Consider the following 27,253-nt stretch of genomic DNA (forward strand, 5'->3'; position numbering starts at 1 on the left):
TCATTTCCTTTCAGTAGTGAAATGATGAGTTACAAACAATATTGTTAAATGTACTTCTGTCCATTTTGCTTTGCGATTCGATCTTAAAGCTGAGGATGTAGATTCCAAGCTACACAGCATGCGAAGATAATATAAGAGCATTCCAAAAGGCAAGATAATCCTCAGGAAAGGCAAATATTAGTTTTTCGTGTTTATGTAATAAGGTCCATTGTAGGATAGCATCCGATATATAATGTTAACCATCCAAAAGTAAGGAAATAAGAACGAGACGTAATAATATTGTTTATTTGCAGAAAGTCTTATCGTCGGTAAAGCCGACAAATGACTGGCAGCCGTCATCTAAACGAGACATATATCAATCTGAAGTCCCATTCTTAGACCCAAAGTCTCACCAGACAAATGACAGGAACATCAAAGGAAGCTTCTCCCAACGGATTCTCGTAAACATTGGATGCCGGAAGGAGGCTGTGTAGTTGTCGTGGTTAGGAATACTGGACAATGCACGTGTTGTCGGACACAGTTAGTCCATGCTACTGGACAGTACAATTGGTACATACATGTATGCGAATTATAATTAATTAGTGGGATACTATGAATTTGTGCATCTTTGATATCCAGTCTGACTGGAGGTTAGGATTAACTGCCTTAGCTTTTACTTCGTTGTAATGAGGCATATTTCATTCGCGTTAATTGCGGAGTGGTATTATATACAGTGTTCAATAGTATATGGATGTGTATTGTATAGATGGGATATATAAGGATGGATTGGACACAATCATTTAACAAGACATTACATTTAATTGTATAAAATGCATTTTTATCATAAAATATACTTAAAGCTTAATAGGACATGTTTTTCGCAATATGGAAAGCAATTGGTGTGAAAAGTGTTTTACCCAGGACAGATGTAATATTTCTATGAGATATGAACATTGGGATTTGATATAATGTTTTCAATTTTATTTCTTCAAGTTCATCCTACATAACAAACTGTTCATTTTTGCATTTGTAAAATAGCATCGGTTGTAAACACAATGTCACAGATACAATGTAGCCATCAACGTAACCATTGTATTGCACATCTATATTGCGTCGTACTTGTCGAACGTGTGCTACATTCCTGTCAATAATTAGATCAGTCTCGAGATTATAACCGTGTACACTATAAGCTGTCTGTCATACACAAAGAGTCCAGTTTGATGGTGTGACTGATCAGTACTTGGCACAATATATCCCTTCTGTACATGGGGCAGCATCTGTAATACAAGTATATATAGGTCAATTAAATACGTGTAAAATCACCTGTTATCATTGTTTTCTAGCATGAAAGTCCACAAGACCGATATAAGAATGATATTTCTACTACAGCACTTTAGTGAAAAGAAATAAGGAAACACAACTATGTCATATTGTATAATGTTATCTAGCATCTCAAGGACAAACATTCTCAATGCACGATGTACGGTTATATGAAATTTAACCACTGATTGCCCTTTTCCAGCTCTTGAAGTTCTATCACGCAAGGATCGTCCTTTCCATCTCTTGAAGACCTGTCACGCGAGGAACGTCCTTCTCTATATCTTGAAGGGCTATCACGCGAGGAACGCCTTTTTCAGGTCTGGAAAGTCTATCACGCGAGGAACGCCTTTTCCCAGTTCTGTAAGGTCTATCAGGCGAGGAGTAACGTAGCTACTAATTTGATGATGATTGCGCAACTTAATGCCTTTTTCAAAATGATTCCATTTTATACTTTTCCCCGAAAGTATACGATCCCTCCCTACCCCGAGTCCTAATCAGTTGGAAGTCCTAAGAAAAAACGACTGTTCATTCTCTCAAACATATTCCTACAACCGTCGTTTTTGTTATCTACATCAACAAATCAACATAGAAAACCCAGGAGAGTGACACATGATAACAATAGTAATCCCACATGGCAGGGTTATATACAAAACTCTCGTAATTCATAACCACTTCACAGTCACATGCTGTCTGTTGAGAACTCTTATTTTCAGTAGCCAGGAAATGTGTAATAAACTGAGATTTAATGTTTAGAACACTATAAATGTGATGTTACCTTGTTAACAATTGAGTATTCTTACAGCCCTGCTTGTCTAGCTGCTCTTATTGCTTGATTCGTAAGTGGTGACTAATAGAATGTTTCTCTGCCTTGGGGAAGTGACAAAGAAATCTCCACCCGAGGGTGAATTCACGAACGTCCAACCCGAGACTTGCCGAGAGTTGGATATTCATGAATTTCCCCGAGGGTTGAGATTTCTTCACATTTCCTAGATAGGGAGTAATTATTTTGCTCCCACCACTTCAGATAATTGCATATCAGATCGGCGGTCAAGGTATGTTTGTAAACAAATGCACGTGGTCGGCGCATGAATATCCTCATATGAAGAAGTACCTATCACAACCCCAAAAATGCATCCCAATTTCATAACGTAAGAAAACATAGGTCTTAAATTAATTCACAATAAGTATTCAAAAAGACACTGAAATAAGGTATCAATGATACTATTCTGATGTTAACAACAGTTCATCTTGTCTTTTCATAAAACTCTCTGTCTCGTACGCATATTTAACATTAAATAACAACGCGGGAACTATGAGTGGCGTCACTGAAAAAGTGCTTCCGGTTCAGAAGGTTAGTGCAATAGGTCATACCCTGGAAGAAATTTCCCGTCTAAAACTGAAGATAAACCGGTGAATTGTTGGAGAATAAAGGTATCAATCTTTTCTCTTCTTTGTAAAGACCTCTCTTCTTAATGCTTAATTCTAATGATGACCCTCGGCAGTAAGCTTCAGTGAAGTAGCACTTCGAAGTCGGCATTAGGCACAAGGATGCAAACAGGAACTTACCGCAGCTTTCCAAAACACACACAGTCGCAACAGACATGCAGCGTAGACTCAAGGAAGACGTCCTTACATGTAAAAGTTAAAAGACGTTTACAATACGGTCTCGGTTTGATCTAGCGTATACGAGCAGTAAAACACTATAACTAACAGGCCGTAATCCCGTAATATTGCACTTTCCTTCGTGATACCATGCTAACTAAGGTCATGAAAGAAGATCATCACATCAACATTTACACATATAATTTTAACTTCCCTACACATTAAGTAAACATAAACATATTTACAATCTGAGTGTTGAGGCAGAGGGAGCTCTCGTGCACCGGATTATCGTCGGAGCAACCTGCTCAGGACGGAAAGGGTTGGGGACAACCCATTTACAGACGCAGGAAGGCACAGATGATAAGGGAGTAGATCGTTGATACAGAAGGAAATCCGCAGAGAAGAAGGGACCAGGAAAGCTAGGTCAGAAGAGATGGGCTCTCAAAAAGCATGTACAAGATAGCAGCTGCCAGAACGGATTCTCTTATAGACAGATTTGTGGCGCTATGAACCATTGAGGATCTAATTCCTGCCTCGGGCGGTAAACGACACTTTACCATTACCAGCAAACCTGCATCTGTGGGTACTATCTGAAGAGCAAACGTGTCAGTTGTGCCAGGAATGTGGAGCCATGGGGAATATCCTTTCAGCATGCAATACAGTGCTGACACAGGGACGATACCTGTGGAGGCATGATCAGGTGCTTCGGGAATTAGCAGACGTCCTTGAGGTAGAATGGAAGAAGAGATCACGTCGTAAGCCCAATGCATCCTCCATCCAGTTTGTAAGAGAAGAGAAGGAGACAAAAGCAGCATTAAGCAACACATGGACAGAAACATGAAAGAGATTAGATATGGAGAAGTAGTTTGTGTTTCCAGACGTCATACAGGCAACGCTACGTCCGGATGTGGTGATGTGGTCTGTCGAATCCAAGCAAATTATAGTCATTGAGTTGACAGTGCGCTGGGAGGAGAGGTGCGACCACGTCACTGAGTTAAAGAGAGTCAAGTATACAGAACCCAGCGAACAATGTAGGGAGCGAGAGTAGCGAACTTTGCTGTTTCCTGTGGAGGTCCCATGCAGAGGATTCCCAGCACGCTTACTCTGGAAGACATTGCAGGCTGTTGGTGTGGTCGGGATGGCACGCAAGACGTATCAGGGGCTGCTTAGCGCGCATCATGCTGGTTGGGGAACAGACGGGAGGAAAGAGACTGGAAGCCATCCACAAGGACGTTCCGGGGCAATGGATAAAACGTCTGGAGACAGATTGACGCGACTGATGATGTCAATAGATTTGCAATATTCCACAAACTGTACAGGTATATTATTTATATGAACATACCAAGTGAAAACAAAAATTTGACCACGAAAGATACTATGAATACAGTATGAAAACATCGTTTCACGTAAATATATCCGATAATAGCAATACACCTGGAAAAAAATTGTGGTTTCTTTGCCATCTATTCACATCATATCAAGCTAATTAACACAAATCAATCATTGTATTAGATGTTAATTGATGTATTTTTGTTTTGAATAAAAGGTAAAAACAAAACAAAAACACAGCAATCAAAAAACAACTGGAAGTACACGTTAAGCGACGGCATGGTGAAGGTGCATTGGAGAAAATCACCGGCTGTTCCATTAATTTTGCATCTTTTTTCGTATATAACAGTCAAAAGTTAAAATTTCAAAAACCGTTCTTTATGTTTATTTCAATCTGATGTAAATGTATGAATTGAATGGATTTTTTTTCATTACTGCTATAAATAATAGTAGTTATCTACAAATCTTCCGAGGTGCGAGATAGAGCTACTAGGTACAGCGTTGTTACTATTAATTGGGTTTTCGTGGAAAAGAGGACAATGAATTCGTCTGAAGTGGTCTTGTGGTCTAAGGAAAATATCTCCAATATGTACAAGGCAATGGTATCTTTTTATTCCAAGTGATGACGCATTAGAAGGTTATTGAATGGAGAGCTTACCTTTTATGACAAATATGTCTATATCATCAACTTCATATAATGATCTAGGTGTTAGTTTGAAGTACATGTCTGTTCCATGTTACCTTCAATACATTTACGGTGTGCAGTGGTCCGTCAACTGTCGTAAAACATTAACATCACGATTTACAATGTTTTCTGTTAAACATTACCTGTCCTGTTCACTGGCCTCCTGTTACGCATGTGTGCTCGTCCGGCCAGACGCACGTGGAGTGTTTGCTGCTGTATTCGAGACCACTTGGACACTTGAAGCGGAATGTCCGTCCTGCGTAACACACGTAGAAGTGATGGCAACTCTCCGGGTCCCTATAGAACCCGTACTGACGGAACCAACACACAAAGCCTGAAAACCACATACAGAATAGTTATGATATATTGATATGGTCCACTAGGTTACAAGGACAATCAGTTAGGAACATGGCAGTACCATACGGACTGTAGGCGAGGAAAATAGCATAAATTACAGTACCATAAGGACTGTAGGCGGGGACAATAGCACAAATGGCAGTACCATACTAACTAAAGCGGAGGACAATAGTACCAAACCAGGACTAAATCAGTTAGGGACAGGACAACAAGACAGGAGCCACATTACATTGTAACAACCAGGATCAGCTGGGGAGGAGTGGCATACCATATGATCTGGCTAATTATCGGGTTCATACATTTTAAGAAGAGAAGAAACTACAAAATGTAACAAAATGTTGTGTTCCATATAAAAGACTGAAGATCGAGGAACAGGACATTTGACATTTTTCTTTGGGAGAGATGAATTACGGAGATGCCCAACCACTGTTAACGAAGACAAGTTGGAGGTTGATTGTATTAAATATATTACTGAGAGCTCGGGTTAACTAGACAGTCCTACCTCTGTTACCGAACACAAGTTCGGGGTCAACTGTAACATGTGCCTGTGTAACAGGTGCCTGTGTAACTGGCCGGATTGTAACCACAGGGCGTGGATTTGTAGTCTTTGGCGCTTGAGTAGTGGTAGTAGTGGTTGTAAGATAGAAGCCTGGGTCCGGGATAGGCGACGGAATGATGGGTAGCGGGGTGGTAGTCCGGCCCTGTTCCGCGTCAATAAGAGTTTCAGATACGGCGGTGGTCAAAGGGTATCGCTTGATGGTGCCTTTACAGATGTTGTTGAAGTCATCAAGAGAAAGTGACCACACCATGGCCCCTCCAAACCCTTCTCGTGCTATATAGCGAGCCTACCAAAGAGGAATGCGTTAGACTATAGACAAAAATGCCGGTGCATGTTCATAGTGTTACCATTTGGGCAATAAAAAGAAAAAATAATTAAGATATTCACTCAGTTTAGATCAGAAGTCGTATACACACCTTGTTCGCGACGCTTTCCGCGTCATCATATCCTATCCAGACCTTGCCAACAACGAAATAGGGCACCTCCTGTTCATGATCTCTGAAAACCCTCCCGATCCCAAGCTCTTGTTGTAGACAAATCTGTAGATTAATAGGGAAAGCCAAGATCAACAGTAGGATTATAACAATAACACAACACAACCTTTGTCATACCGACACAATAACACATCACATTACTTTGTTATACTGACACAATAAGACATCACAGTCGTTTGGTTATACCGACACTATACCAAATTTTAACCTTTTCGTTTTATTGACACAATAACAAATTGCATTACTTTTTTATAATGAAAACAATGAAGACAATAACATGTTCCTATCAGTACGTGCGTGTGAACCATTTAAGGTCAGTACCGAGAGAGAGACAATCATCTATTTAATCAACAGTAACAAACTGACCTCGTAGTACGACTGGAACCCCACCTCCCGGGTGTACATGCCCTTAGGGCCAGGTTTGGACACGGCGGCTGACAACTGGTATTGTGAGGCAGGATCGGCCAATATGTAGGACCTACCATACGTAGAGATGCCAATATTGAGTTTGTCCCGGGGGGCTCCGGACGCGTTCCAATACTTGGCCGCCCAATCCTAGAGTAAAAATTAAATAACATGCCAATAAAATCGGGGTTTTAATGACACGTGCTTTTTAAACTGTTTGGCAAGTCTGTAACTCATAAAATTTGAAATAAATGATGTATAAAATTCAACCATAAGGTTTCGCCTATACAATGGTGGTGTCAGCTCATTAACGTCGACGATAAGCCGTTTATCATAGTCCTAATATTTTACGCTCCTTGTCTGACAACAAAGGACATGACTAGAGATCATCTACACAAACGTTTTACCCCCAGACTGACAACAGAGGACATCAACACAAACGTTTTACCTCAGACTGACAACAGAGGACATCAACACAAACGTTTTACCCCCAGACTGACAAGAGGAGACAGGACTAAATATCATCTACACAAACGTTTTACCCCAGACTGACAACAGAGGACATCAACACAAACGTTTTACCCTCAGACTAAGAACAGAGGACATCTACACAAACGTTTTACCCCAGACTGACAACAGAGGACATCAACACAAACGTTTTACCCCAGACTGACAACAGAGGACATCAACACAAATGTTTTACCCCAGACTGACAACAGAGGACATCAACACAAACGTTTTACCCCAGACTGACAACAGAGGACATCAACACAAATGTTTTACCCCAGACTGACAACAGAGGACATCAACACAAACGTTTTACCCTCAGACTAAGAACAGAGGACATCTACACAAACGTTTTACCCTCAGACTGACAAGAGGAGACAGGACTAAAGATCATCTACACAAACGTTTTACCTCAGACTGACAAAAGGAAACAGGACTAGAGATCATCTACACAAACGTTTTACCCCAGACTGACAACAGAGGACATCTACACAAACGTTTTACCCCAGACTGACAAAAGGAAACAGGACTAGAGATCATCTACACAAACGTTTTACCCCCAGACTGACAACAGGGGACATCTACACAAACGTTCTACCCCAGACTGACAAAAGGAAACAGGACTAGAGATCATCTACACAAACGTTTTACCTCAGACTGACAACAGGGGACATCTACACAAACGTTTAACCCTCAGACTGACAAAAGGAAACAGGACTAGAGATCATCTACACAAACGTTTTACCCCCAGACTGACAACAGGGGACATCTACACAAACGTTTAACCCTCAGACTGACAACAGGGAACAGGACAAGAGATCATCAACACAAACGTTTTACCCCCAGACTGACAACAGGAAACAGGACTAGAGATCATCTACACAAACGTTTTACCCCCAGACTGACAACAGGGGACAGGACTAGAGATCATCTACACAAACGTTTTACCCCCAGACTGACAACAGGGGACATCTACACAAACGTTTTACCCCCAGACTGACAACAGGAAACAGGACTAGAGATCATCTACACAAACGTTTTACCCCCAGACTGACAACAGGGGACAGGACTAGAGATCATCTACACAAACGTTTTACCCCCAGACTGACAACAGGGGACAGGACTAGAGATCATCTACACAAACGTTTTACCCCCAGACTAACAACAGGGGACAGGACTAGAGATCATCTACACAAACGTTTTACCCCCAGACTGACAACAGGGGACATCTACACAAACGTTTTACCCCCAGACTGACAACAGGGGACATCTACACAAACGTTTTACCCCCAGACTGACAACAGGGGACATCTACACAAACGTTTTACCCCCAGACTAACAACAGGGAACTGACCGTATTCATCTTCCTCTGATACTCGTTTTCTTCACGGCGGGGGAACAATGGACTATTGTGTCCAGTCGTCCTCTCCCACGCGCCATGGAAGTCGTACGTCATGATGTTGATAAAACTGAGGTGTCTGAAACATAGAAAGTTGAATCGATATAACGTATTGCGCAAGATAGTTTGTTTTGTCTATGATTTGGTAGTTAGGGTCAGAAGCATGTGATTTCACATATAACAGACCCGGAGGGGCGTGAGTGTTAGACTGTGTGGTGTTGCGGAGACTGTACAGTTTGACATCATGCGTCTGTTTCTGGTTAGTATTAATAGTAAAGAAATGTTAGCCTTACTCCTACTATATCAACAAGGTGCAGCACTCGAAAAACCGGAAGTGGGGGATGAGCTTCGATTCACTTTGAATCGAAGTTCAATCCGATTAAAATACCAAATGCACGCAGTACTTCAGTAACGTAGTACTTGGTTTAGAATCCTTGAATATAAATGCATGCTATTCTTTAGTCGTATGACAATGATTAAAGATGAGAAGATGGATCAAAAGCGATCGTGATAGCCGACGATGCATCGACTGTGGAACGGAAGTAGTAGTATGTTTTAGTGGTGTGCAGATCCTTGTGGGTACTTTCAGCGATTCATAGCGTGTTTTCTAACCATAATTCGTCATTAAATCTAACTGCGTATATACATTTGTACTTTTTAGCGACAGAATGAACGGTTATTAATACACATTTTGAAATCCCAATCGACTTGTGAGTTGTATCCCAAAGGTGCACAGAGGAGACACTAAACCCTACGAGTTAATATCTCGTCTGTTAATGTATACAACAATCTACGTACTCCGCAAGTGCTGTGACGTTGTAGCTGACGTCGATGACGGTGGGACTGGCGGAAACGGCGGCTGAGAGCAGTAGGCAGGGTTTACCCGACGATTCGGACTCTCTCTTAAAAGAGTCCCGCAGCTCCTGTAACATGTGTAACACTGACCAGTCAGTTTAGATGTTTTCACAAAGAAATACATATTTATGATTTATGATTATTATCTTGAAAATCCAGTTATCAGAAAATAGAGCAAGACACACTGCAGGATTTATGTTGTGTTGTTGTGTTGTTATTATCTCAACAAATTAGTAATACCTGTGACACTGATGAAGCAAAATATGTTCATATTAAGAGCACTCCTACACATCTTTGACAATAATAAACATGCACATGTATCTTGTACAAATGCAGCAAATCTTATTTACAATTTTATAAAATATAGAACCAACTGTCATATTGCACTATGAATAAATGTAAGCTTGGTGTTAGCTTGATTCCTCATACATGTTCCATCTTCTTTAAAATAAAACCGAAATGTCGCCAGACGTATTGAGAGTGTACCTGTAGAAGCAAAGAAAACCTTCGTTTGTCCTCGGGCTGACCACCTCGAAGTGTTGGGTATTCCCAGTCGATGTCCAAACCGTCAAAGCCGTGTTTCCTGAGGAAGGAAATGGCGGATAGGGCAAACACGCGACGACTCATTGGCGTGGTCACCATGTTTGAGAATCCCTTGCTTTCTGCATTCCATCCTCCTACCGCCAACAGTGTTTTCACTCCGGGACTCCGACTCTTGAGTCCGGTAAACTGCTGGTACCTATCGACATCATAACACACCTGATTGTCTGCTGTCATTTGATAACAGTAGTAATATATTGAACAAGACCAGTACTGTTTGTTGTACTTTAAGACATAATACAATGATGCAAAAATAGGAACCGACACCGGTCTGAGACTCGCGCCTTTAAACTGACATATATGAATTCTACTCACATCTCCAGGTCATTTGGTTCGGAAGGGGTGATCCTGGTTCCCTCTAAGTTGGCAAAGGCATATATAAGATGAGTACAGAGGCTAGGGTCAATGTCGGCAGGCGTGAACTGCGCCCGACCCTGCCGGTACTGCGACCAGTTGGTATAGTAACATATCCGGCGGAACTTCCTGTGTTCTATGGATAAAAGCAATGGTAAAATAGAAGTACTGGATGGTTTTGTTGTCTTCCGTTAAAAAGTATATATAAATGTCGCTGTTCTAGGTGTGAAATAAAATTTAAATACACATTGTCTCTCAACTACTAGGGACTATTCACAGTTAATAATGCATATCCACTGGTATATAATGATTCAGTATTAACTGATAACATGGATCCACATCGAGCAAGCACGACTTGCATATCTCTGTGATTTATTGTAGGTACTCGTCCCAGCAGTATAGAAGACAGATAAGCTTACCACAATGTTCGTCCGAGCCGTCCCGACAATCTCTATCACTATCACATTGCCACTCCTTGGGGATACACTCGCCCGTCCCACACCGGAAGTGGACGCCATTACATGTGTTCTGTGGCTGCTCTGTTACCGGTTTACTTTCTGTAGTAAAAGTATATAATTCATCACATTTATGAAGCTACCTGCTTGATATAGTCACATGTAATAGATAGTCGCATATAATTTTTATTTTTCGCTGCTCGCATAATACAGAAAATCATCGTAGTACCCATCTCAAACCTGTTTTTTCCTTGTCACCCCCCCCCCCCCCCCCCCCCCCCCCCCCCCCTTCCCAACCTATTATATCGTAAAATTCATATTACGTCATCTCCAAGTAAGCATCCGTTGCTTTCCTTATCTATGTGCCAATCCATTTGTTTCACATTCCGCTTTAACTTACGACGTGTATGTGCTACCACTACCAAGACCTATCATTCACTCCTCTGTATATAAAAGGGGTAAGATGTTGTCGAAGGCTGACCACGGAAAAGTTTTTTGAACGACATGATGACCTCACTCGGAAGTATGCTATTTCTTTGTGCGATATGAAGTAAGACTTGTCCGATGCCTGTTCAGTTGGTTAGTGGTTCCGTTGACACCAACCTAGTTCTCATTTTAACCCGGGTTTATGTATATTGGCATGATGATGATATTGCAGATGAAGCAGAAGACGCTTACTCCCCCGGAACACAAAGTCTTACTTTCCTGGTATGTTCAATGGTCTCAATGCATACAATGTATATATATATTGTAATTATTTTGCCGTCGATATTTAGTTTGAATTGCGGTTTGTTATTACGTCGGTCTGTTGTATCCACAGAACCTGCTCATTCGTGTAACATATTACCCTGTGAGTCCCGGTACTCACCACATCGTTCTGGAGCCTCGTCTCCGCCATCCGGACAGTCTTCTGCCCCGTCGCACACCCAGCTGTCTAACAGACAGAGTCCGCTATTGCATTGAAAATCCGTCCCCTCGCAATTCTGACCATCTACAACGGACAAAGGGAGGTAACTCGTACAATGATAGTCTCAGTTACACTAGATGTGACAATGACTGCATACAGTTATGGCTTCCGATGAAATTAGATTTTATCTACCGATTTTTCAATAATTATCTGAATTAATTTCAAACTCTAAAACTGTTTTGGACCTAATGACCAACTCCGGCAGGTCATTCCAAATATCGACGATTATGATTGCAGAAGAGTATTTTCGCATTGTTGCTTTCTTAACTTGTTAGAATTTAGTAAAGCATTTGTTCTGAAAGAGGTATCAATTTGAATTCTTAATTAATTCTTAATTACGGGAAAATCAACGCTTTAAATAATATCAATTGCTTGGAAGTTGTTGATTTTTTGTTGTTTTTTTCTTTTTTTATCAAGGTGAACGAAAGATCTTATAAGGTCAATTATGCTAATCACCTGATTAATCGTTGTTTGGTATACACTGGGGAGTTCATATCCTTTCTCTATATTAATGTTAATACCATTCTCTATATTGATGTTAATACCATTCTCTATATTGATGTTAATACCTTTCTCTATATTGATATTAATACCATTCTCTATATTGATGTTAATACCTTTCTCTATATTGATATTAATACCATTCTCAATATTGATATTAATACCATTCTCTATATTGATGTTAATATCATTCTCTATATTGATGTTAATACCTTTCTCTATATTGATGTTAATACCTTTCTCTATATTGATGTTAATACCATTCTCTATATTGATGTTAATACCTTTCTCTATATTGATGTCAATACCATTCTCTATATTGATGTTAATACCTTTCTCTATATTAATGTTAATACCATTCTCTATATTGATGTTAATACCATTCTCTATATTGATGTTAATACCTTTCTCTATATTGATGTTAATACCATTCTCTATATTGATGTTAATACCATTCTCTATATTGATGTTAATACATTCTCTATATTGATGTTAATACCATTCTCTATATTGATGTTAATACCTTTCTCTATATTGATGTTAATACCATTCTCTATATTGATGTTAATATATTTCTCTATATTGATGTTGATACCTTTCTCTATATTGATGTTAATACCACGCATGTGGGTTAATGTTGCATTTATAATTAAAAAGTACAAAAAACGTCATGTTTTAATATAAATTCAATATTTAATGATTTCCCGTTTAGCTCTGTTTGTTTTCTTGATCGGATTTTAATGTTAGGTGTCCAACGTCTTTATCGGGATGTTTTCGTCGTTCCTCGTGTTCTCGCGTGGTCACGTGACCGGCACGAAGGACTACATTAACACTTGGTCGGTAAATATGGCCAGAGCACCCGACCAACGTATTTTGTCGTACAAACAAATATGATACACTTATTCATCGTGCTAAGAAACCGAGAAAAAGTGCTGTACATTCTTCTATTTATTCAAGTATGGTTACATAACGGCGTTATAAACTGGTGTTAATTGAAGAAGTGCCGCTTAATTGACTACTTTTTAAGTAATTTTGACGATGTTTGTCATTTTCGTAAGAATGTACAGCACTTTTCGTTGTTCTCTTACAATTACCTTCACGCTCTTACCTGTTTCATAAGTATTGATTTAGGGTAGTCGGGTGCTCTAGGACGATTCATAGAGCAAGTGTTAATGTTCATTCTCCAACACTGGCATCGAAATCGGCATATAGAAACGAACAAACGCTAGATCTAATAAACGAATGCAATGGATCGTAATTAATTCAATTTAATTATTTACAGATGATTTCCAAAGACATAAGGTATAGTTAGAAGTTTTCGGCTGTACACATGCAAGTTTGTAAATTCGTCACTGTGATAAAACCACCGTCCTCGTCGTTGCCATGACAGCCGATCGAAGCTGCGATCACGAAATGCACTGACAAAGTGAAAGTTGAAGTATTTTTCGCAACATGCCGTTTAAACTTAAAATTACATTCACACCTCATATTGATTGGGGTTGTTTCATCATACCTGATCAATTGAATTATCAGAAAACTAACAAAAACACTAAAAAACACAAAATGAAGCCTTCGTGTCAGGCAGTGCAGACACAACGCGGGATCTGTAAACAATGTGACGTCATTGGAATGTACAAGTTGCAACAATGTACAACAATGTATATTTTACATGAATACACTAATGAGCAACAAAACGGGACGCAACATTAACCCACATGCGCATTCTCTATATTGATGTCAATACCATTCTCTATATTGATGTTAATACCATTCTCTATATTGATGTTAATACCTTTCTCTATATTGATGTTAATACCATTCTCTATATTGATGTTAATATATTTCTCTATATTGATGTTGATACCTTTCTCTATATTGATGTTAATACCATTCTCTATATTGATGTCAATACCATTCTCTATATTGATGTTAATACCTTTCTCTATATTAATGTTAATACCATTCTCTATATTGATGTTAATACCATTCTCTATATTGATGTTAATACCTTTCTCTATATTGATGTTAATACCATTCTCTATATTGATGTTGATACCTTTCTCTATATTGATGTTAATACCTTTCTCTATATTGATGTTAATACCTTTCTCTATATTGATGTTAATACCATTCTCTATATTGATGTTAATACCTTTCTCTATATTGATGTCAATACCATTCTCTATATTGATGTTAATACCTTTCTCTATATTGATGTTAATACCTTTCTCTATATTGATGTTAATACCTTTCTCTATATTGATGTTAATACCATTCTCTATATTGATGTTAATACCTTTCTCTATATTGATGTTAATACCTTTCTCTATATTGATGTTGATACCTTTCTCTATATTGATGTTGATACCTTTCTCTATATTGATGTTAATACCTTTCTCTATATTGATGTTAATACCTTTCTCTATATTGATGTTAATACCTTTCTCTATATTGATGTTAATACCTTTCTCTATATTGATGTTGATACCTTTTCTGTTTTGATTATTCACCAGGAAATATGAATTAATCTTCTTCCTCAGACAGTTACAGTAAAATCTGTGTGGTTTCTATGGGTGATACTTTATATTTTGAGGAGGTATCTAAAGCATTGCGCGATATTTGAGGGTTATCCGGATTATTTTGGACTGCCTTTCTATTGGTCTCGTTTTTAATCTGCCTCTAAATTATCGTTTCCTCCGCGGAAAAAAAGGCAGTTTTTAAATAGTTTATTGAGGAAGGTCATATTGAATTACAATTGGACCAAGGATATTCCACTTCATACAAGTATTAGTGGCCATTAATCGGTAAATGTCCCTCTGTCGAGTGGAAACACCCAAGTGTACAGATATAATTTATATAAATGACCTTCCTGAACAAACGGAATGCCATTAGAAAACAATTTGTATTGACTTTGTACGACACTATTTCTTCACGGGGGAGCATGACATAGGTTCCGAATTAGTAAGTTATTCCTGAGCAATATATTAGCACATGTTTAGATATACAGCTACACGTACTTACACACTGTGGAGGAGAAGAGAAGTAGAAAACTGCAGAAACAGAAAAAATTCCAAATCTGGGAAGAAAAGAAACATATTTGTTATTTAAAGAGAAACTTCATCATACAACTGTTTTCTCATTGAATTATATTAGATCAATAAATGTGTACTTATATGTTGTACTCACACACTAAACAGATCAACACATGTGTATATGTGTATTGTACTTTTACACTAAAGATATCAATATATGTGTATGTACATTGTACATTGAATATATCAATACATGTGTATATGTGTATGTCTATTACACGTGTAGGTGACACCAAGGAGATCATACAATTGTACTAGTTGTCCTGTTACACGTGTAGGGGGCACCAGGGAGATCGGACTAGTTATCCTGTTACACGTGTAGGGGACACCAAGGAGATCGGACTAGTTGTCCTGTTACATGTGTAGGGGACACCAAGGAGATCGGACTAGTTGTCCTGTTACACGTGTAGGGGACACCAAGGAGATCGGACTAGTTATCCTGTTACATGTGTAAGGGACACCAAGGAGATCGGACTAGTTGTCCTGTTACACGTGTAGGGGACACCAAGGAGATCGGACTAGTTGTCCTGTTACACGTGTAGGGGACACCAGGGAGATCGGACTAGTTGTCCTGTTACACGTGTAGGGGACACCAAGGAGATCGGACTAGTTGTCCTGTTACACGTGTAGGGGACACCAAGGAAATCGGACTAGTTGTCCTGTTACACGTGTAGGGGACACCAGGGAGATCGGACTAGTTGTCCTGTTACACGTGTAGGGGACACCAAGGAGATCGGACTAGTTGTCCTGTTACACGTGTAGGGGACACCAAGGAGATCGGACTAGTTGTCCTGTTACACGTGTAGGGGACACCAAGGAGATCGGACTAGTTGTCCTGTTACACGTGTAGGGGACACCAAGGAGATCGGACTAGTTGTCCTGTTACACGTGTAGGGGACACCAAGGAGATCGGACTAGTTGTCCTGTTACACGTGTAGGGGACACCAAGGAGATCGGACTAGTTGTCCTGTTACACGTGTAGGGGACACCAAGGAGATCGGACTAGTTATCCTGTTACACGTGTAGGGGACACTAAGGAGATCGGACTAGTTGTCATGTTACACGTGTAGGGGACACCAAGGAGATCGGACTAGTTGTCCTGTTACACGTGTAGGGGACACCAAGGAGATCGGACTAGTTGTCCTGTTACACATGCATTTTTCATATTGAATTATTATATTTATACGTGTAGGGGGCACCAAGGAGATCGGACTAGTTGTCCTGTTACACGTGTAGGGGACACCAAGGAGATCGGACTAGTTGTCCTGTTACACGTGTAGGGGACACCATGGAGATCGGACTAGTTGTCCTGTTACACGTGTAGGGGACACCATGGAGATCGGACTAGTTGTCCTGTTACACGTGTAGGGGACACAAGGAGATCGGACTAGTTGTCCTGTTACACGTGTAGGGGACACCAAGGCGATCGGACTAGTTGTCCTGTTACACGTGTAGGGGACACCAAGGAGATCGGACTAGTTGTCCTATTACACGTGTAGGGGACACCAAGGAGATCGGACTAGTTGTCCTGTTACACGTGTAGGGGACACCAAGGAGATCGGACTAGTTATCCTGTTACACATGCATTTTTCATATTGAATTATTATATTTATAAAACAACAAACCATTTCATTCATTCAGCACGGTATTATAAAATGTGTAACTTAATTTATTTTTATAACATGATGTCACGATATTTAATATTTAATTGTAAGTTAATCTTCACCTAAACGTGATCGTAAAATCATTTAAAAGCAGGATGTTTCATTACACTTCCTGAACTTATGACCCCATCAAATTAAATAGCTCGGTTTTATGTGGACCACGGCACATCGCTCTAGATACAGGTACATACATCCGTGTGAGGGGTACATACTGTCACAACATAGTAACAACAGGTACATACATCCGTGTGAGGGGTACAAACTGTACATGGTAACAACAGTTACAGACATCCGCGTGAGGGGTACATACTGTACATGGTAACAACAGGTACATACATCCGTGTGAGGGGTACATACTGCACACGGTAACAACTGGTACATACATCCGTGTGAGGGGTACATACTGCACACGGTAACAACTGGTACATACATCCGTGACAGGGCTACATACTGTACATGGTAACATCAGGTACAGACATCCGTGACAGGGGTACATACTGTACACGGTAACAACAGGTACATACATCCGTATGAGGGGTACATACTGTACACGATAACAACAGGTACATACATCAGTGTGAGGGGTACATACTGTACATGGTTACAACAGGTACATACATCCGTGTGAGGGGTACGTACTGTACACGGTAACAACAGGTACAGACATCCGTGACAGGGTTACATACTGTACACGGTAACAACAGGTACATACATCCATGTGAGGGGTACATACTGTACACGGTAACAACAGGTACATACATCAGTGTGAGGGGTACATACTGTACACTCTAACAACTGGTACATACATCCATGACAGGGGTACATACTGTACACATTAACAACAGGTACATACATCCATGACAGGGGTACATACTGTACACGGTAACAACAGGTACATACATCCATGTGAGGGGTACATACTGTACACGGTAACAACAGGTACATACATCAGTGTGAGGGGTACATACTGTATACGGTAACAACAGGTACATACATCCGTGTGAGGGGTACATACTGTACACGGTAACAACAGTTACATACATCCATGTGAGGGGTACATACTGTATACGGTAACAACAGTTACATACATCCGTGACAGGGGTACATACTGTACACGGTAACAACAGGTACATACATCCGTGTGAGGGGTACATACTGTACATGGTAACAACAAGTACATACATCAGTGTGAGGGGTACATACTGTACACGGTAACAGCAGGTACCTTCATCCGTGACAGGGGTACATACTGTACACGGTAACAACAGGTACATACATCCGTGACAGGGGTACATACTGTACACGGTAACAACAGGTACATACATCCTTGTGAGGGGTACATACTGTACACGGAAACAACAGGTACATACATCCTTGTGAGGGGTACATACTGTACACGGTAACAACAGGTACATATATCCGTCTGAGGGGTACATACTGTACACGGTAACAACAGGTACATACATCCATGACAGGGGTACGTAATGTACAGGATGTCATCAGGTACATTCCTCAGAGATAACTTCCATGATAATAATAATTCATGGTTGTTACCATTGTTTAAAGACCTTCACACCACAAATCAATGAATATTACGATTTATTTATCATATGTAACAACATATACCTATATAAGTAGTTCATGTTCAATTATCTGCATCAGTTCCTTACACATGTGTTTAAGTTGATACTCACAATACTGCGGTACGATCGGGAGTTTAAGGTATATACAATACATATTATAAATTGTGTATCAGGACGATTCGTCTCCGGGACTAAAATGAGTGTCCCTTTAACAAAAAGGATCCAGTCTATGTTATTATGTATAATTTGTGTAAATGTCTACATAAACCGGCTATACTTATTTGTAGCATTTACCTACAGCTGACTGGGTTCTTGTCTACGACTGATTGATGTCGTACATCAGTGTAAAGGTTTTCCATGTTTAGACTATCTAATGACACTCCCGGGCTTAGTTTTATTTGTCATTAAGTTATTGACAAACATTTCAAGACTTTGAACACAGATAGCCGTGTCAGCTATTAACAGTCGTGACTTCCAGTAGGCAATGTTTATATGATAACCAAGCACACCCACCAGTAGAAACAGGACATCCTACCAGTCCGTTTTCTCTCACCTAGGTACACAGGTCCGCACAGTTATGTTAAGTTGTGCCAGGATCACTCATGTGAGAACAAACACATGCCGTCCAGTTGTCGTATGGGCGCGAATCATACTCATTCCAAGTCATGTCATACTGAATGATAATCAGTAATCAAGGAACACAGCTAATTAAAAATTTTAAATTAAAGTTCTAATAGGAAAATAAATTACTTATAGTCGAGTCAACATTAATAACTTTACATAAACACGCTTTGGTTAGGATATTGAACAGACAGATTATGTGGAAACTATGTTTTTCTTTTATATTCTTCATAAACACATTGTTTGTGCACGAGACCGTGTTGTTGATGGCAACTAAATTATCCGACCTGTTCGGTATTGAAAATAAGAAATCGAAACTCTTACTTTCTATACTCTTTCACAATAGCACTTTGTGTTAAACCGCCTAAACGACTTTCATTGTCGATGGACCGCACAACAATACACAGACAAAGCAAAATATAACAATGTTCATTGACAGCCTGACCTCAGCCTTGCCTTTCCCCCCTTCGGTAGATGGTGTATACCTAAAGTGAGGCATGACTGTTCATCGACGTAATGAATGCCTGTAGATGTTTTTTTGTACGTCCACAGGAAGAGCAACGACCCGTCATTAGTAGGCATCAGATCTTTTTAAAAAAGTTAATAGTTTGAATGTTTGTTGTCGGAGTGATGGTTTAAGTTAGTAATGTTTTGTTTGCTAACATGATGTGATCTATAACACGCCATGAGGCAGGTCTTGTTGTTATTAACAAGGTCGCACTAATTGTATTTATCGTCACTTATATAAAAACAAAAAAAAAACAAAAAAAACATTACTACAGAATTCAGTAACATGTACATGTAGCTCAAATTAAAGCCGGGAAGTCCCGGGTTCCAGTCCTGGTCAGCATTACTTTCATTGTCTCTCTCCTATTACCATGGCCAGCTTTTAGTTTAAGTTATACGTATACTAGGCGTGGAACATCGAACCTAGATAGAAAAAAAGAACTATTGTATTTGGGTTCAAGTTATGGTGTGTTATGACGACGAAAGTTAAGTTCAAGTTCCAGTTATATTTATTCCGTGGACCTATCGGCCCATAATAAATATAAGTCGCTGACTTAGCGTTTACGTACTGACCGTCGATCTGTCCGGTGCTCCGGACTATCTATTGATGTGTATACAAACATAGACCTCGTTTTGTGGAAACGTAAGGTGTCATCTATTGTTCCTTCAAAGTCTCATATCTCGACCCTTCATAGTGCCATATCTCATTCCTTCAAAGTGTAATGTCTCATTCCTTCAAATTAGTGTCATATCTCGACCCTTCAAAGTGTAATGTCTCGATCATGCAAAGTCTCATATCTCGTTCATTCAAAGCGTCATATCTCGACCCTTCAAAGTGTCATATTTCGATCATTCAAAGTGTAATGTCTCGATCCTTCAAAGTGTCATACCTCTACCCTTCAAAGTGTAATGTCTCGGTCCTGCAAAGTGTCATATCTCGCTCATTCAAAGTGCCATATTTCGTTCATTTAAAGTGTCATATCTCGTTCCTTCAAAGTGTCATATCTCGTTCATTCAAAGTGTCATGTCTCGACCCTTCAAAGTGTCATATTTCGATCCTTCAAAGTGTAATGTCTCGATCTTTCAAAGTGTCATATCTCATTCCTTTAAAGTGTCATATCTCATTCCTTGAAAGTGTAATGTCTCATTCCTTCAAATTAGTGTCATATCTCGACCCTTCAAAGTGTAATGTCTTGATCCTGCAAAGTCTCATATCTCGACCCTTCAAAATGTCATATTTCGATCCTTCAAAATGTAATGTCTCGACCCTTCAAAGTGTCATACCTCTACCCTTCAAAGTGTAATGTCTCGGTCCTGCAAAGTGTCATATCTCGCTCATTCAAAGTGCCATATTTCGTTCATTCAAAGTGTCATATCTCTTTCCTTCAAAGTGTCATATCTCGTTCATTCAAAGTGAAATGTCTCGATCCTGCAAAGTGTCATATCTCGCTCATTCAAAGTGTCATATCTCGTACCTTCAAAGTCTCATATCTCGTTCATTCAAAGTGTCATACCTCGACCCTTCAAAGTGTCATATCTCGACCCTTCAAAGTGTAATATCTTGTCCCTAGTTATCTAGTTGGTATAGCTATTGTGGAGTCTTGTATACGGAAGTTTGGGGACTTCACCAATAAAATGTAAGTCTCTGATACTACAGTTTGGAATTTACCAACATAATGTAAGTCTCTTATACTACAGTTTGAGACTTACCAACACAATATATCGAGGATATTGAATGGTTTCCCGTTTAGTATAACATATATTTCACGAGTATGACAGAATATCGATATTTTCACGAGTGCGAAGCACGAGTGAAGAATATCGAAATATTCTGTCATACAAATGAAAGATATGTTATATTTAACGGGATACCATTCAATTTTCTTTTTATTGCATTTCATAAACTTAAAAACAAAATTAAAAACATCGAAAAATTACTAGTCAAAAAGTGCGGGAATCAGTAATGACGTCATCTCTTTGTGACGTTATTCCAAGTCAACTTGACGGCGCCATTTGGAAAGGACTGATCAGAGAAATTTAAGCGTTTTCTGCTGTTATCGAAGAATCTGTTCCTGAATAGCTAACATTAAGTGAGTATTTTGTCAAAAACTAGTCTGAAAATTTCAGAAATACAGCAAAATAACCAATTTATCTATATCCGCTTCGATTGGAAACATCGGCAAGTTTCAACGAGGTGAATACAAAGGTCTGCTCTGATTGGTCAAAAAGGGAAAACTTATATTTTCACAACAAAACTTATATTTTCACTGCAAAATCTTATATTCTCACTGCTTATCGCTGCAGTGAAAATATAAGTTTTATTAGTTTGATACATTTCTATATTTCACTGGCAAAAATGCAATAAAAGACTCTGATGCAAAAGTTTGGGGATTTTCTTACTCGTTGATATTGTTAGAGATGTACAATACGCCAGGTTGGTGAAGTTATTTATTTTACAGCTCTCAGCCTTAATGCGTTTTTATCATGTCGGGGCATTGATACATGTCGGTATACACAACTACACATATACTTTAGTAGCTTTGTCTGGTGTACGGCGTCATCGTTTGTTTTTGTTTGCTTGTGTATGGTGTGCTAGATGATTGTTTTTACATTGCTACTGGTCATTGACTGTGAATCCTAATGGACGAGATGCGTTCAGCTGTCAAACCCCCAGACAAGTCACCGCCTACCACGCCACCTCGTGACAATCCGTGGAATATTACAGGGTCAGCGTGACCATCAGACAGCGCTTTCTAATTAAAAGCATGTTTCTGCATTCTAAATAACCTATAAACTACGCAACAAAAACTCTAAATACAAGCCAAGTTTTTATATATAAATGTATAATTATTACACAACCATGTTTTACCATTTGATAACTTTAACCAATATCACGAATACAATGGATATTTTTGTATTGTTGACAAGGGAATCAAACGTTTTATCAAATACTAGTTTTTCCTTCATCAAATTTTGCATAAATTACAGCTTAAACATGTAGCAATAGAACATTTATGTTTTGGGACGAAGACTTTCTTACCACGCTCCCCGATACAGATGACATACCACAACGTTAAGGTACAGATAATTAGTAAAGAAAGAACAGACATTCATGGTGCGGTGCTTTTTGTGTAGCGAGTTTCTGCAGTCTGCGGTGTACTCTGTCAATTGGCTATCAGGATGCAAACCAATGAATAGGTTGTTTTTAATATGTTATTCACTGATAAGATTTATTAGTTATTGCAGTACATGTGCAAAAACTATTTTCCTTATGTTAAATGTAATATATTTCAATACTCTAAGTCTATCGAAGTTAGCAATCTGTTGGTATATTTATTTACATTATCTGTAATTGCATACATGCATACATATGAATATGTTAATCAGTAATATAGTCATTAACTCTGATAATTGAAGTTTATTTGTAATACATACAACATGTTTTGTGTAGCATTTACTATTATTGAACCTAATAACAATAAACATTATTTGAAAATTATATTGGAGCAAGCAATAAAAAGAAAAATAGATCTCCATAGCTTTACATTGTACAAGTTAACTCATATTCAACCCAGACATGCGGGTACAGTGACTTCATTATATGACATATGCATATGATAAATCTTATTTTATAGCTATTTTTGACATGTTTACATCATCATCAATTGTCCTTATTATTTTCAGTCATGTATATTCATTTCATCATTTATGTTATTCAGGAAAAGACGGATTATAAGTGTCATACTTGTGTTTAATCCCATTTGTGTTTTGACAAATAAAAAAAGTTTAAATAAAAAAAAGTACAAAGTACATTTGTATTAACATAACATGTTATATGTCAGTTACTAGTTATAGGTGTATTACCATTACATGTTATATGTCAGTAACTAGTTATAGGTGTATTACCATAACATGTTATATGTCAGTAACTAGTTATAGGTGTATTATCATAACATGTTATATGTCAGTAACTAGTTATAGGTGTATTACCATAACATGTTATATGTCAGTAACTAATTATAGGTGTATTACCATTACATGTTATATGTCAGTAACTAGTTATAGGTGTATTACCATAACATGTTATATGTCAGTAACTAGTTATAGGTGTACATGTATTATCATAACATGTTATATGTCAGTTACTAGTTATAGGTGCATTACCATAACATGTTATATGTCAGTAACTAGTTATAGGTGTATTACCATAACATGTTATATGTCAGTAACTAGATATAGGTGTATTACCATAACATGTTATATGTCAGTAACTAGTTATATGTGTATTACCATAACATGTTATATGTCAGTAACTAGTTATATGTGTATTACCATAACATGTTATATGTCAGTTACTAGTTATAGGTGTATTACCATAACATGTTATATGTCAGTTACTAATTAAAGGTGCAAACCCATAACATGTTATATGTCAGTGTAGTTCATGGGTGAATTACCATAACATGTTATACATTGTATGTCAGTAACTAGTTATAGGTGTATTACCATAACATGTTATATGTCAGCTACTAATTAAAGGTGCAAGCCCATAACATGTTATATGTCAGTGTAGTTCATGGGTGAATTACCATAACATGTTATATGTCAGTAACTAGTTATGGGTGTATTACCATAACATGTTATATGTCAGTAACTAGTTATGGGTGTATTACCATAACATGTTATATGTCAGTCACTGGTTATAGGTGTATTACCATATCTTAAAATAACTTTTAAGGAATATTACTCCTAATAGCCAACCCAATGTACCGATACGATATCAATCTATGTATCATACGTTAACGTTTGATCATTTGTCCACAGATATTACCTCGTCAACAACAAAGTCCCTACCTAGTTTTTCATACTTTGAGTGTTTTTCAAGGATCCGCGTTGTCATGATAATTTTCGATAGTTGGTAGGATTTCTATATAAAGATACACCCAGTTATGATTATTTTCGATAGTTGGTATGATTTCTATATAAAGATACACACATTTATGATTATTTTCGATAGTTGGTATGATTTCTATATAAAGATACACCCAGTTATGATTATTTTTGATAATTGGTATGATTTCTATATAAAGATACACACAGTTATGATTATTTTCGATAGTTGGTATGATTTCTATATAAAGATACACCCAGTTATGATTATTTTTGATAATTGGTATGATTTCTATATAAAGATACACCCAGTTATGATTATTTTCGATAGTTGGTATGATTTCTATATAAAGATACACCCAGTTATGATTATTTTCGATAGTTGGTATGATATCTATATAAAGATACACCCAGTTATGATTATTTTCGATACTTGGTATGATATATATATAAAGATACACCCAGTTATGATTATTTTCGATAGTTGGTAGGATTTCTATATAAAGATACACCCAGTTATGATTATTTTCGATAGTTGGTAGGATTTCTATATAAAGATACACCCAGTTATGATTATTTTCGATAGTTGGTAGGATTTCTATATAAAGATACACCCAGTTATGATTATTTTCTGTGTTATATGAGTTTCTTAGCAAGAACCTGTCTTACGTCTTAATAGTAGTACTGTGGTCCAGATTTATTCTCTTTACCTTGTTGTTTATAAGTGTTAATCCTGGTTGCCGTTATATATATTTTACACATAGACGTCCGATTGTTTAATCCATCATCGCACAGTTTATCACACTCATTTATCTGCGCTGCCGTGAACGGTCCTCCTAAATCACTGTGGGACATGAAGGATCGTATTCCACGGGGGATTGTTACGTCATCCGTAGGGTTAAGATTTTTGTTAATCCAGTCCTATAGAAAAAACATATACAGATCCCGTGGGTTGATATACAGGCGATACATATGACCGCGGAGGGATAGTTCGGTTTTACTTGTACCTACGAAGGGAGATTTGGGCTTTATTTGTACCTACGGAGGGATATTTCGGTGAATGATGCAGGTACAGGTACAGATGCGTAGGGATATATCGGTAATACAGGTTCCCGCGAAGAAATATTTCGGTGAAACATATATTCGCGGAGGGATATTTCGGTGATACACATACCCGTGAAGAGATATTTCGGTTGTGTAGGATCATTGATATTACATTTAATTATACAACTTTATCGTATACCCGTGTTAAGATAATCCATGGCCACAATTATAGCTGAACACGGCTCTTGGTGGATTAATATTTCCATGAAATGTGCACTTGCTGTTGAAGTCAGCTGGTAGATACATCCTCGTAGAACTCTCTATTTGTGACTTAAATGTGTTTTCAACAGCAGCGTAACAATCGGTTTAATCAAAGATTACACTTCGCCAACTAATTCAACTTCAATCAAACCATCTGAGCAAGAAAACCATTTCTGTAAAAATAAAACAACTAGAGCAGAGGTACATACCATTGCGAGGCCGGCGTTGTGGTGCCCGGTCTGTGATTCTGTGTTTTGTGACAGTAGCGATGGGTGCCCACAACCATCACCCTGTAATACAGACACGGACAAGTTTTTTTTTTCTACTCAGGAATGTTTTGCGTGTCCGTGTTCAGGTGTTGTTACATGGCTGTGTCAGTGTGTGAGTGGGAACTTGTCGCAGAAGCTACCGGAACGTGTCAGTACTGCGCACGTGTGACCAAATTACCGAGCCATCCGTCATTAGGGGCTGATGTAGATTCGCCCCTGGCTTTGTGTAATGGCGTCACAGAAGACTTCTGATGCGCGACACATACATGTTTAGCTAGTGCACGAGTTGACGACAGAAACTAGTTTCTAAGAAATATAGCATTACGCTAGGCAAACCTGTAACGACCTTTGTCAATTGAGTGTGATTCGATTACCGCCGTTACTCTTACCGTTATACGTCACTCCACACCTGACCCTATATACGACGTATAATACATGTACATTGTAGGTACGTAAGCGGTGCCACACGGGTCGCTTTCCTCAAACATTACTAGGGAGGTTCAGACTTGTCGGCTGTAAAGGTGTTGGTAGAGGACATTACACGTTCGTGTAAATGTATTAGGCATGTCCCAGCGAACAAAACTACTTCTGAGACATTGGTGTGCATGTTAATCAGATTAACGGCACTGAGAGTGCGAATAGTTAGCAATGTCGCCTGTCATAGTATCATTTATATACCTGCACAGTATGTTTAATGTAGAACAATCTACAACTATTTTATAGTGTAAAGGACGAATATGTCCTCTGTAGTGTTGTACTGTAATCACTCGCCTCCGTTCACTTGTCATATCGCCTCATTGAGCATATGTGGTCCGTGTCAAGCTGTGTCACGGGGAAAGGTAATGTCAGTACCGGGGACACAGCGGGAATCAGGTAATATTAGTCCCGGAGACACCGTGACGGGTAATGTCAGTCCCGGAGACACCGTGACGGGTAATGTCAGACCCGGAGACG

General features: G+C 38.7%; 2 protein-coding genes across 2 annotated transcripts in view; one reads left to right on the forward strand and one right to left on the reverse strand.

Annotated features, from left to right (window-relative positions):
• Positions 1–1,301, forward strand: part of LOC117327015 (sodium-dependent proline transporter-like) — a 41,540-nt gene extending 40,239 nt beyond the window's left edge. The window contains exon 14 of the mRNA XM_033883827.1: positions 294–1,301. Coding sequence (XP_033739718.1) covers positions 294–473 — 180 coding nt within the window. The 3' untranslated portion in view covers positions 474–1,301. The remainder of the gene's footprint in view (positions 1–293) is intronic.
• Positions 946–26,458, reverse strand: LOC117327004 (chitinase-3-like protein 1). Its single transcript, XM_033883816.1, has 13 exons — positions 26,240–26,458; positions 15,390–15,444; positions 11,769–11,891; positions 10,865–11,002; positions 10,407–10,581; positions 9,978–10,230; positions 9,435–9,559; positions 8,592–8,715; positions 6,692–6,880; positions 6,248–6,370; positions 5,775–6,117; positions 5,059–5,249; positions 946–1,256 (listed from the first exon to the last, which is right to left on the reverse strand). The coding sequence occupies exons 1-12, from the start codon at positions 26,240–26,242 to the stop codon at positions 5,068–5,070; spliced, it is 1,833 nt and encodes a 610-aa protein (XP_033739707.1). The 5' UTR covers positions 26,243–26,458; the 3' UTR covers positions 946–1,256; positions 5,059–5,067.
• Positions 26,459–27,253: the final 795 nt, after the last annotated feature.

This window comes from Pecten maximus, chromosome 1 (genome assembly GCF_902652985.1).
Source record: "Pecten maximus chromosome 1, xPecMax1.1, whole genome shotgun sequence".
Lineage (NCBI taxonomy): Eukaryota > Metazoa > Mollusca > Bivalvia > Pectinida > Pectinidae > Pecten > Pecten maximus.

Coding starts and splice junctions, on each gene's coding strand:
- LOC117327004 (XM_033883816.1), bottom strand. Junction 10,582..10,864: donor CGGCTCGGACGAACATTGTG/GTAAGCTTATCT, acceptor TTTTATCCATAG/AACACAGGAAGTTCCGCCGG. Junction 5,250..5,774: donor ACTTGTGTTCGGTAACAGAG/GTAGGACTGTCT, acceptor TGTGGTTTTCAG/GCTTTGTGTGTTGGTTCCGT.